General features: G+C 38.6%; 1 protein-coding gene across 6 annotated transcripts; it reads left to right on the forward strand.

Annotated features, from left to right (window-relative positions):
• Window positions 1–24: 24 nt before the first annotated feature.
• Window positions 25–11,853, forward strand: LOC132274395 (uncharacterized). 6 transcript variants are annotated; one of them, XM_059775667.1, is made up of 5 exons: window positions 25–199; window positions 2,407–2,573; window positions 7,616–8,026; window positions 8,564–11,204; window positions 11,640–11,853. In XM_059775667.1, the coding sequence occupies exons 2-5, from the start codon at window positions 2,407–2,409 to the stop codon at window positions 11,667–11,669; spliced, it is 3,249 nt and encodes a 1,082-aa protein (XP_059631650.1). In that variant the 5' UTR covers window positions 25–199; the 3' UTR covers window positions 11,670–11,853. The 6 variants fall into 6 exon arrangements, with proteins under 6 accessions (XP_059631650.1, XP_059631651.1, XP_059631652.1 ...); XM_059775668.1 differs by having other exon boundaries at window positions 7,616–8,017; XM_059775669.1 differs by having other exon boundaries at window positions 7,616–8,017; window positions 8,618–11,204.
• The last annotated feature ends 661 nt before the right edge of the window (window positions 11,854–12,514 follow it).

The following is a 12,514-nucleotide window of genomic DNA, read 5'->3' on the forward strand; positions in this document are numbered from 1 at the left end:
ATCGAAAGGAAAATATAAGGTGAGTGTTGTTTATGCTTGAGACACTGACCCGGTTTTAGTGAGTTTTTCCCAGGCCGACGACCCCTCGGAGTCAAACTTTGCATTCACGCGTTCCTTCGCTGTAAAACCTCGAAGAGGTTCGCATTTCATTTCATTCAATTCACGGTTCACCTTATACATTCTCTTTCTTCACTCTGTGGTGAGTTTTGTTTTCTCACAACTCGTTGCTTCGCGTTCATATTTTGAAGTTAGGGTTTCTATTTCGTTTGATATTGGATTGATTGCTTTACATGTTTTCATTTTCTGTTTGTTTCTTTACATAAATCTCTTTTTTACTTGTCCATTAATTCTTTGGTGAATCACTCTTTTCATAAACCCTACTTTTGGTTGCTGGGAAAACGAAAGAAACCTAGAGAGTACTATTTCTCTTTTCCTTTGCATTCTCAGTCATAATCGAAGATTTAGAAGTCAGCAAGCAGTGATTATTATGTGTTATTCTTTTTCTCCTTTCTTTCTTTCATGAACCCTACTTTTGGTTGTTAGGAAAACGAAAGAAAGCTAGAGAAAAAAATTTCGTTTTCCCTTCACATTCTCAGCCATAATAAAAGATTTAGAAGTCAGCAAGCAGGGATAATTATGAGTTATATGAGTTATTTGCGCTAATTGTGCTGGTTTTGTTATATATGTATGTATATTACTGTAGAATTAGATGGCAAAGCAATTTATTTATTATAGTGCTTTGAGTGTTGGTATAAATTTTTTGATTGATTTTCTTGTTATTGGAAGCTGTGCTGAATTTCGAAATAGTAGTTGAGTCCTAAATGTTACCCTATATGGAAGGTTGAGATTTGGAATGTTTTGACTTGTTTTTAGTGTTTTGTAAGTAGAAAGTGAATGAAGTATGGAAATGAAGAAAGAAGGCCTTGTACTCTGTCTCTCTCTCTCTCCCTTCAGCTTAGCTGCTGGTAAAGTTATGGGGTTAGATCCACTTATAAGGTGATACCTCCTACATGTGTATACAAATTTTGAAAACCGTGAACACGGAGAGGGTGCAAAGAATACAATATTTACACAACGTGGGCGGGTCGTGACAAAACCAATCCCCAACTGAAATATTGGGGAGCTTGCACAAACCCACGAGGGTCACGCCAACGAGGACGCTGCGTCCAAAGAGGGGGTGACTGTGCTGTCCCACATTGTGTGGAGGGGAGAAGTTCCTGACATTTATAAGGGAAATGCCTCCTATCTATCTAGACGCATTTTGGAAACCATTAGCATGGAGAGGGTGCAAAGCAGACAATGTTTACACAGCGTGGGCAAGTCCTGACACCAACACAGATGGAACTAAGGAGGGTTCACCATGTTCTTAGATTTTTAGAGGCTATAGGATGCAAGAAATGCAAATAGATGACATTGCAATCAATTTAATTTAATATCTTTATTTTTGTTGATACTATGAGATTTTAAGAAGTCATAGTAAATTCTTACTTTTACAGATTTGTGGGTTTAGGAATATTATCCGAGTCCTAAGGTAGGATGAGTTGTGGAATCATCCATTTTTTTAGAAAGCTTTTTGAAGAACCTATAAGGAGACTATTAATGTTATTTGGAGACTGTATTAATGTTTACATGTAAAGAAACTTGATATTGAGTTTCTTTTGCGAGAGGAGATAGATGTAACCTAGAAGTGGATGACATGCAAAATTATGTTGTAATGGATTGAGTGATGTTTTACTGAAGCTGTTGTAACACAGTAGTGACTAAGTGCTGGACTAATATTATAAAAGAGTCGATTCTTATAATTAAAAAAAAAAAAATTTGAGTGATATTATGAGAATGCAATTATTTTTTTCCATCGTCTCTTATTTTCGATCTTTTAGGAACAATTTTGAGTCTTGGTAAATATGTTTCCATAGAGGGTACTCTTGGAATTCTGTGACTTCTTTTTGGGTTTTATATAGCTTATAATATGCCATAATAGTGTAACAAGATTCTGCAAGGGCCAAAGACTTAATAAAACATCAAAATGATTTTTTTAATGATCTTTGTGATCTATCTCTCTCTTTTTCTCTCACTCTATATATATGTATTTATTAGCAACAGAACTCTTTGATGGGGTTACCCGAAAAAAAAAAATGGATTTCTGATGGGCTGTGCTGTCTAGCTGTTTGTGAGTTCATGATAGCCCTTTAGTGCAGTACCCTATTTGCACCCTTCATGGCTGTCAAGTGAGATTATTACTACCACTCTTTTTGGCAGATGATGCATCTGATTATGATAAATGATCCTTCTAGAATCAAGTTATAAAATTGCAACTCTTTTGCTTAGATCTTGTCATCTAGTATAGGACATTGACATATATGATGATTGTTTGATCATTTTTTTGGTGGTCTTTTACATGTGTAGATGGTTGCATTTTCGTTGCCACATGACACTGTCTTCAAGACATGGCATCATCTTGTACAGCCTCTAATCCAACCTACGCGCTGCTTTGTTGCTCATTCCTTAGTGGCCAATTTTCCTTGGTTGTGGCCGATTTATGTGGCAGCGTGGAACTGCACACCTATATCAAGGTGTCTGACTTTGAGCATATTATGCTTATGCACCTATGATGATCGCTCTCATAACTTGTCCGTAGGGAGTTTGTGCTCTAATATGCTTGACAGTCAGAATGCGAAATTTGTATTCTGGCACTTCTTCCATTGCTACCATTACACCAAGCAATTGGTACAGTGCTTTGAGTGAGTTCAATGCACCATGAAAAATATATTACAGGGGACACATGCCATCATAGGAAAGGTGATAATTGAAGGGAAAGAGGTGAGAAGGGGGGAGGAACAGGTGAAAGACATAATTGTTGGATTCTGTAAGGGATTGTACTCTGAGTAAGGGGAGTGGAGACCTATGTAATGGGAAGGAATTTTGGTCAATTGATGGAGTGACTCATGAGGAATTGGAATGTCCTCTTACAGAAGAGGTGATTCAAGTTGTCAAAATCTTGAACGGGACAAACCTCTAGCTTTTGATTGGTTGCCTATGGCAGTTTTTGAGCATGGTCCGTGTTTAGGCCCTTAGGGATGATATCATGACAATGATTTATTGTTATTAAGAAATGTGAGGATCTAATAGGAATTTGAATGCATTGTTTGTAAGCTTGTTTGGTAGTGTGCGTAAGTTGGTTTAAGAGGTGCTAGTTTTGATGGTGCGAGTATTTTGGGGAAGGTGATATCAGAACTCTAGAATGCTTTTGTGGATGGGCAACACCATCTGAGTGTTGCTTTAGTAGTAAATGCATGCATTGATTTTCGAATAAGGAGCAAGTAAGAGTAATAGGCAAACTTGATATCGACATTATATGAACACTTTTTTTGGCTTTATGTGAAGTAAGTGACAGGCTTTAATCCTTGAGGAGTAAGTGGACAGAGATTTGCATCTCTTTGTTGAGATACTCAAGAGTGTAACTACCATTTTCCTTCAAATCAATAGCTTTGCATTTCAAGCTGGATAGGGAGCTCAAGCTATGGTTTATTTTTATTTTTGAAAAGCTTGTTGGTACCACTTCACATGAGATTTTGTCAGTAATAAGCAAGTGACGGTATTCTTCAATTGTGGGCAGCATATTGCACTCTCCAAAGCAAAAAACAAAGTGCTCCTGATCCAAAATTCAATCATTTCGAAGCTGAACATCAGCAAAGCAAGTTAAAGGGCGTGACTGAACAAACACACAAATTCTTTTTGTTTCGAATCTGACCAGTGCAAGCACAATTCACATAGCCTAGAATCTGCAGGAAACAGCTGTTTGAACCTGATATTCCTCGTAGAGTTAGCCATACATGCAAAGGACAAGACTTGGGCACTTCGAACCCTGTTGAAAAATGAAATACAGTGAGTTCTCGTAAATTTTCACAGTTTCAGACCTCAAGACAATGTATTGGAGCAATTTCTATCATGCAGTAACATTCTGGGTCAACCTGGAGTCCAAATCCAGGTGACTGTCGTACCTCATGCTGTGACAATCTAGGAATTGTCCCAAGATCCACACGCCAATTTAAATGGCATAGGTGACTACTGAAATTACACTTTTGACCCCTCCCTCCAGAAATTTTTCAAAAAGGCCCTTCTGAGCTATATGTTTCACAAATGACCCTAGAAGGAAAATTTTAAGCCCGTTTTCCACCATGCTGTTGCCACGGAGGTGCTAAATATGATTTTTACCAAGTTTTTCCAAACTAATTGATCTTTTACACTCCACTCCCTATAAGAGCCACATGCACACAGTATTTCCAAAGGGTTAAAAATTATTCTTGTCATCTTCAAGAGAGTTGTATATGTTAACAACCATCTACTCTAAAAGCTTAAGTTGTTGGGGAGGGTGCACCTTAAATATTTAAATCCTTCAACACGCCCCCTCACGTGTGGCGTTCTTTTGGTCCAACACATGTTTCAATCTTTAAATCAGGGGTGACGGTGAGGTTTGAACACAGGAACTTGCCTGCTATGATACTATTTTAACTACCATCTACTCTAAAAGCTTAAGTTGTTAGAGAGTGTGTGACTTAAATATTTAAATCCTTCAACATATACAACTCTCATCCCCAGTGAAGTTGCACATATTTTGATTGGGAAGTATAGGATAGCCTGGGGGAAATGGACTTTGTCAAAATTGAGTGGAGGGATCATATGGAATGAGTTTGTGGAGAAGCATTAGGAAGTGGGGAGGAATGCCCTAAAAATATTAGTTTCTGGTGGGGAATGTGAACACGGTGAGTTTCTTAAACAGTATTTGGTGCGGGGAACATGCTTTGGAAGATGCATTCTCTGATTTTTTAGGATAACAGTTGACATAAAAGCTTCTACCAGATAGACCTTTTATTTCAATTTTTGGGGTACTTTTGGATTGATGCTTTTCTGGAGCCTTACAGGGTTGAGAGTTGAAACCGTGGATGCCTTTTCTGAGATTTTTTACTGCTTTTCTATTGTTAGTGACAGTATTGATGTGTTGAGATGGAGAGCTACATATAGTGTCAAATTTGATATGAGCTCCTCTAAGGTTTTGAGTGGCAGGGGAGTAGAAGGTGTGTCAATTTGATGTGAATGAGTATTCGGAGCAGAAATTTACCCTCTGAGGTAGCTTCTTTTATTTTTTATTTGGTTTCAACCATGACATTGGCGGAAATCTCAATAATTTGTTTGAAAGGGGCAGGGCTCTGCCCCGACTACTGTTTTATTTATAATGGGGACATTATTTGACCAAGTATGAGAGGCTCGTAAAGGGCTGGGATGCATTTCATAAATCTGATCCCAAGGAGCAGTTAGAAGGTTCGATCAAGTCCATTTCCCTTTCGCCTAATTTCTGGCGTCACGAGCCATCAAAGCAGCAAAGAAAAATCGGGTTGTAGCTGAGGATACAGTTGACTCTCCTGGGTTCATCATCCAGTGGTTTGGGATCTATGATCTGCTCTTTAGCTTCTTCCACTGTTCGGTGTGTAATGCCAAGAGCTGGAATAGAGTATTTGAAGACAAGTGCAGGGGAAAGCATATGTGGAAGGGGCCAATGTGGATTGCAGATAGCTAGTGCATGTGGTTGACAGTTTAGAGCATACATAATATACCTTTGAGGTGAATGAAAGCTCTGTCCATAACATAAAACTGGCTATGCTTAGTCCTTTGTATCAGTTTGTATTTTTCTAGTACTTCGATGATTTTTAGGAGATATGATTTGCTAAGACAGGGCTGTGTTATCTGTTGTATACTCAAATTGAGCCACCTCTGATGCTCTTAGTGTTTTGTTTTTTACTTCGGCAAAAAACCCACACACCCACTTGGCCCTTATGAGGACTTGAACCCTCGACCTTTTACTTTGGAAGGTGAGGAAGTACCACTAGGCTTCAGCCCTTGGTGATCTTAGTGTTTTGTTACCCTTGCCATTTTTTTAGGGTCTTGGTTTGGTGATTGGACAAAGGCTTTCTAAGGCGGTCAAGCATTTTCCACATGATGTGGCTAGTTGACTCCTTCTTAATAAGCCTATGAAAATTTTAGACAAGAAAGAATTTTAACAGAGTTGTGCCATTAGATTTCATTCTAATTTTCTGTAATCCTGTTCAACATATGTCCTCAATTGGTTGATCCTTTTCCACTTCAATGGGACAGAGTTCCAAAGATATTTCATGTTCTAAAGTGTCTTCCACAGCACACGTTATGCCATATAATAATTGCTTACAGTCTCTTGCTTCAAAATTTACTCTCTTCAGATATAGGTTTGGTAATTTTTGACATGAACCCCCATTTTATTTGAACCTAGCACATTACACGGGTCGAGTGGGATACCTTTTGGATGTGGGTTTCTTTGGGGTTATTAAAGTTGATCTGGCTATAAGTGGATTGGTTCAGGTGACTTAAGATCTTCGAATTCAGTTTGATTAGTATTTACTTATCAATCATGCTATTATTTTTATTATCTAAATACTACAAATATGCGATTTTATATTACTTCAAATAATTTTAACACTCTGAACTAAATCTTATTTGGTCGGTTGATATGATAGTAATGTAATAGTTTCATTCTACAGTTTTGAATCTACCTGAATTTAAGCCAACCTTTTTTATGTTCTGCTACATGAGTTATATTTCACTTTGTCTTTGTATCCCATTTTGGCAATCTTAATGTATAAAATTCTGATTTCATCAAAAAGTCTTCACTTCTGGTTACCCCCAACCCTCATCAGGGCACAGAATCTGTACCAAGATCTGCCTTTTCAAAACGACTGTCAGGAGGCTGCAGATTCTATTTGACTTTGTGAGTGGGTTGAACAGGGGAAAATCAAGTTTTCATGTTGGATGAAAATAAACTTTATATGGTGCTTGTATGCATGAAGAGTTGACCACATTGTTTGTCAAATTGTGTGATTATTTGCTTTCTGTTTGTGTGCGACTGGCATTTTGAGTTGAGATGGATTTGCAATGAGTTGAAATCTAACACCTGCTTGTCTTGGTTTGCAACACAAATGACCCATATGTATTTACTATTAGTGCTGTTTTTGGCAGCTGGGTTTTCACCTTGGTGTTCAATGAGAGGATCATATTCGTTCAAACTTTAAAATTGTTTCCCTCCAATTCCCATTCCAAAGTACAAATTTCATACTGCCAATCGCACTGTAAAATATTGAGCAGTTTTTTTTTTTTTAACTAATAAATGGCCTTGAGTCAATTGGATCTGAGAACCAATACTAAACCTGCCTAACTCGGAAGTCAATAATTTGCAGGTTCGAGTTGACCTCAGTTGACAACGAGATTGTGTAAAATATTTTTCTCTACCTTTTTCAAACACATATTTCCACAGAACAAATATTGAAATGCCATGAAGAATTCCTAAAACATTATTAAGGATTGTCAAATTATATTTTTTATGAGCTATTTCTTATTTTTGGAAATTCACCCTTATTCATAATGGTATTGCTTTCTGCAAATTGGTCCACATAGTGAAAGCAAACAAACACACCTCAGAGAACAGATACTGAAAGGAAACTTCAATGATTTTCGTGATATCTTTTAAAAATTATTGATACTTTTACTTGTCCAGATTATTGTGTCTTGATTGAGAACATAAATATTGCAGATATTTCTTTACTGGGGACACTATGAGGGGAAGTGTCAGAAAACGGAAATCTCTATGGGATAGCAAAGAAGAGACTCATCTTCCTGCTGAAACAATTGACAAGACTGTTTTTCATGGAAGAGAAAGCTATTCCAGTCTTCATGGAAATGATAAGGAATGGTCAGAGTTGGATGTCAATGATGTATGGGAGCCCAGAGTTGGTTCTGGATGGCCATCTCGGGAACACTCGCAAGGAAATCACGGTCAGAAGGATGTCAGCATCAGCAGAGGCTTAAATGAAATTCCAAAAACTACTAGGGCATTGAGTAGGGATAAAAGCTGTGATATATATACTGGTTTTGATGGATTGGAACAGCAATACATCAGCCGTTCGGCAGAAAAGAGTTGGAACCAGTCACACAGGTTTGTGATGTAATAATCTTAATCATCTCTATAGTCTATACATAATAATAATTTGATTGCTGTGACTAATCTGTTTCCGTTGGACGTTTAATTCGTTAAATTATTCCGTTCATTTGAATTTACCAGGAAGATTCACCTCTTCATGTCACTATGTTAGTATGTTTCTATTTTTTCTTGTTTTTATTTATTTATTTATATATATTTTTAATTCTTTTCTAGTCATGCTCCCAGGGATGAGGAAGAATCAGACCTTTTAATTCCCCATTTAAATTAGAATGACTTAAAAATTTTCGATAATTGATGTTACAAACTGTGGTTTGTGTTTTGAGAAGCAAACTTCAGGTGTCACCATATCAAACTCTCATGGTGCCAGTGCTATATTGGTGGCTTTAAACTACTTCCAGGATTCTTTCAATTTTTCAATAGTCTTTTTGAAGTTATAATTGGTTATAATTTATTCCCTAATTACTTTTCTTCTAAATTTTCCTAGTTGGTGGAATTTTTGAAGTTGGACTTAACCTTGCCTTCTTATCATTTGGATGGTAGGTACAGGAGCAGGAGCAGAGGGAGGGGCAGGAGCAGGAGCAGAGGGAGGGGCAGGAGCAGGAGCAGGAGCAGGAGCAGGAGCAGGGGCAGGGGCAGGAGCAGGAGCGGGAGTAGATGTTGGGACAGGGGTGGGAGCCGGAGCAGAAGTCGGAGCCAGAGTCTGGTATATAGACGTGAATCATATGGATGGAGTGACAGACCCGGTTCCAGATTATCATCTCAAATTTGTAGAGAATTCACTGTTGGGAAGTGCAGGAGAGGTAGTCAGTGTAGGTTCCTTCATCAAGATAGTCTCAATCACAGGGATGGGGGACGATCAGAGAGCGATCGATCAGAAAGGTGGAGACGTAGACAGGAGAGTGAAGAAGCTTTAGATTATGCTTATGATGAAGGGCCTAGGGATTATCAACGAAATAAGATTTCTGATGGGTATGGTAATTTTGATGATAGAGAGAGGGGAGAGTTGCGGAGGAGTAGCAGTAGATCTACAATTCCTTGTAATGATTTTCTCAAAGGTAGGTGCTATAGGGGTTCATCATGCAGATATCCCCACCATGGTGCTTCTGGTGCTAACTACGAGAGAAGCAACAGAAGCACTTCCTTTGTTAATCATCACAAACACCATCCAAGCAATATTCCTTGCAAGTTTTTTGCGATGGGGAGGTGCCAGAGGGATGATTGCAGGTTTTCTCATGACTGTGCAGCGCGTGGCAATCGTGAAGGAAGGTCGCTGGATGATAGGTTTGGCCACAATTTGGATGATGAGAAGTCGTCGTGGAATGGTCCAAAATGGGGTGATGCAAATGGTATCTCAGATGTTGCAAAGTCCACTGGGTTGGGTAACAGTGATTCTGGGAATGCAAATCACACTGTTCCAACAGCTGTTGGGAAATGGACTGAAGATAGATGGGGCCACACTTTGGATGATGAGAACAAACCATGGAATGGTCCAAAATGGGGTGAAGCAACTGGTGGCTCAGGTGTTACAGAGCCCAGTGGGTGGGGTAACAGTAATGTTGGAGATGTGAATTTTGCTGACCCAACAACTGCTGAGAAATCGGTGGATGAAAGATGGGGCCACAGTTCAGACGATCAGAGCAGAATGTGCGGCAGTCTGCAATGGAAAGATAAGGCTGCTGTGAGAGATGAATACCCAGCTCCTCGCTTTGGCAATGGTAGTGATGATGCAAACATGAGCATCACTGAATCAGCGGGGGTGGCAAAATTTTTTGACAAAGAAGAGCACCCACTCATTTCCCAAAGTCTGCATTCTGAGACACTGGATGGAATCTCTATGCATGTTCATGAACAGAATACAGCACAAGAAGCTTTGGGGCAGCCGCTTGCTGCCACAGTTATGCGTCCAGTGGTCTCCGGAAATTCTAATATCCAGCTGCATTGCATGAATAGAAGGGAGGGTGTTTCAATGACAGATGGTTCTAATGCACTTAACAAGGAAAATGCCTCTGGAAGCATCATGTTTCCAGTTCTTGTGCCTGAACAAAGCTTCAATCAGAGTGGTGATAGTTTGGCCTCTCTACCACGAAGTTCTTGCAGAACTGATGGAAGTCAGCACATGATCTCTCTAAACTCCTCAAATGGGCATAGTATTGGTCTAAATGAGCCAGTGCAACAGTTATTCTCTCCTTTGAATTCGCAAGATCAGACCCAGATTCATCCTGAAGAATCTGTTAAAACACTACAGATGCTGGATTTCAAAATCCCACAAGTCATCTCTGAAATCCCTCAGGCCAGCGAGCAGTTTGCTCAAAGAACTAACCTTCCAGCATCTCTGACTCAGATGTTTGGGAAGGGACAACCTTCTCAGATATACACTACTCTTAACCCCCCAGATCCCACCAGATTGGTTCCTTCTCTTTCCAATTCTGCAACTCTTGTTCCTCCAGTGGCCTCAATGGATGGTCAGCCTGATACAGCTAGAAGGTGCCTTGAACAGTGTGATCATATTAGTGATAGTGTAAAGTCTACTAAACCTGGCAACAGCAACGGACTCGATGAAGAGAAAAAACCGATGACCATGGAACAGTTCTCTGGATCGTCTAATGATGAGCCTGACTCCAGCAAAATCCAGAAGCATGATGGTTCAGTGGACGAATATCAGGGGAATCTGAAATTGAATTTGAACTTGGAGCAGCAGAAGCCAATTTCAAATTCAGAAGTCGAGGAAAACAATAAAATAAAAACTGAGAAATGCAAGCAAGAGCAAGAAACTAATCATCAAGACAATGTGGTTGCATGTGACAGGGTTGAAGAGGGCAAGCCAATTTCAAATTCAGAAATCGAGGAAAACAATAAAATAAAAACTGAGAAATGCAAGCAGGAGCAAGAAACTAATCATGTAGACAATGTGGCTGCATGTGGCATGGCTGAAGAGGGCAATAGTGGCAAGGATGAAAAGGAAATGCGACTATTTAAAGTCACACTTGTGGAGTTTGTTAAGGAGATTTTAAAGCCTGTATGGAAAGAAGGCCAGATGAGCAGGGAAGTTCACAAAACCGTTGTAAAGAAAGTGGTTGATAAAGTACTTAGTACCATTCAAGGACCCAATATCCCAAAGACACAAGATAAAATTGACGAATATCTGTCATATTCAAAACCCAAGCTTACCAAACTAGTACAAGTGAGTTCTTATTTCCTGGTGGCTCTGTTTTTTTTAATTGTTTTTTATTTTATTTTTTTATTTACAGAATTATCTTCCGACAGATGCACATTTCAATTGGCCAATTCCTTAGGAGGCATATGGTTCTCGAGTTTGCTTTACCACTTAGTTCAAATCTGTTTTGTCAGCACCATTCAATTTTTATGTTACTTCTTATCAATTAAAAAGAATGAGGTTCATTTTTTAGAAATTGAGTGGTGTTATTTTCAAAGTTTCCGGCAACTTTGCCAGTTTTAAGCACTATTGCTGCTACTTTTTGTGATCATCTGTTTATTTCTAATAATATTTATTGTATGAGGTATCGAGTTTCAATTAAAAAACTTCAAATTGTAAGTGATTATCCCCCATTTAAATTCAGGTTACTATACTAAGGCATGACTTTACCTCATTTTGCAGGCATACGTGGAGAGATTAATGAAGAATTAGAAACTGATGCTTGAAACACGCAACTTTACAAATTTTTTCTTTTGTGTTGGACTATCGTTGGATTTTAGAATTCTAAACCCACATTAAGTTTCTTGTGTAAATGTTTTTTTCCCTATAGCTTCCATAAATTGTATAATTTTTCTTACAGTAATATTTGGGCAAATTTGGTACCATCCATTTCCTATATTTCTTGATTGGGAGTATGATAGGTTTCGTCTCTCACCTCCTATTTGGAGATGTGTCACTAAAGATGATGAGACAATTTAATGGTTTTCTGGTGGTCATCTTTTCTAATGATTTTTTTTTTTTTTTTTTTGGGGGGTTCAGTTTTGTGCATGATGGATGCTTCACTCACACTTTCTATACGTAAACTCGGACCTTGCTTATCTCATCATACTGATTGAAATGTAACCAGCTAAAAAATCTGTTGGAGCATTTCCTGCTTATTCATATCTTGGTGTTCATTCCTGGATTGAATTGTTTTCTCATGGTACTTTAGGGTGTTCATTATCATGGTGATCATTGTTTTCATGAAGCATTGGGAGCTAAATGATCGTCTCTGAAAATCTGCTTCTGATCTTTTTATCATTGAGGCTGATTGATCATTGCCAGCTTATATCCAAGTTGAAGAAATCCATATTTGCCTACTGTGATACACTTTCTTTGAAAGTGTGGGGATGATTCTGTGCTCGAAACTCAACTTTCATGAGTGAGATGACTTCAATAAACTCGTGTTTTTGGGTGTCGTCAGTTTGATTTTGTGGTTTGTATTCCCACCGGGGAAAAGGATGCAAAAGCAAGATTGGATCTCCCTAACCTTAGTTGAAAAGCTTTTGTGATGAGAG

The sequence above is a fragment of the Cornus florida genome, unplaced genomic scaffold (assembly GCF_030987335.1).
Source record: "Cornus florida cultivar Cherokee Brave unplaced genomic scaffold, ASM3098733v1 CherokeeBrave_3.0.0_Hap2_Chr09, whole genome shotgun sequence".
In the NCBI taxonomy this organism is placed as follows: Eukaryota; Viridiplantae; Streptophyta; class Magnoliopsida; order Cornales; family Cornaceae; genus Cornus; species Cornus florida.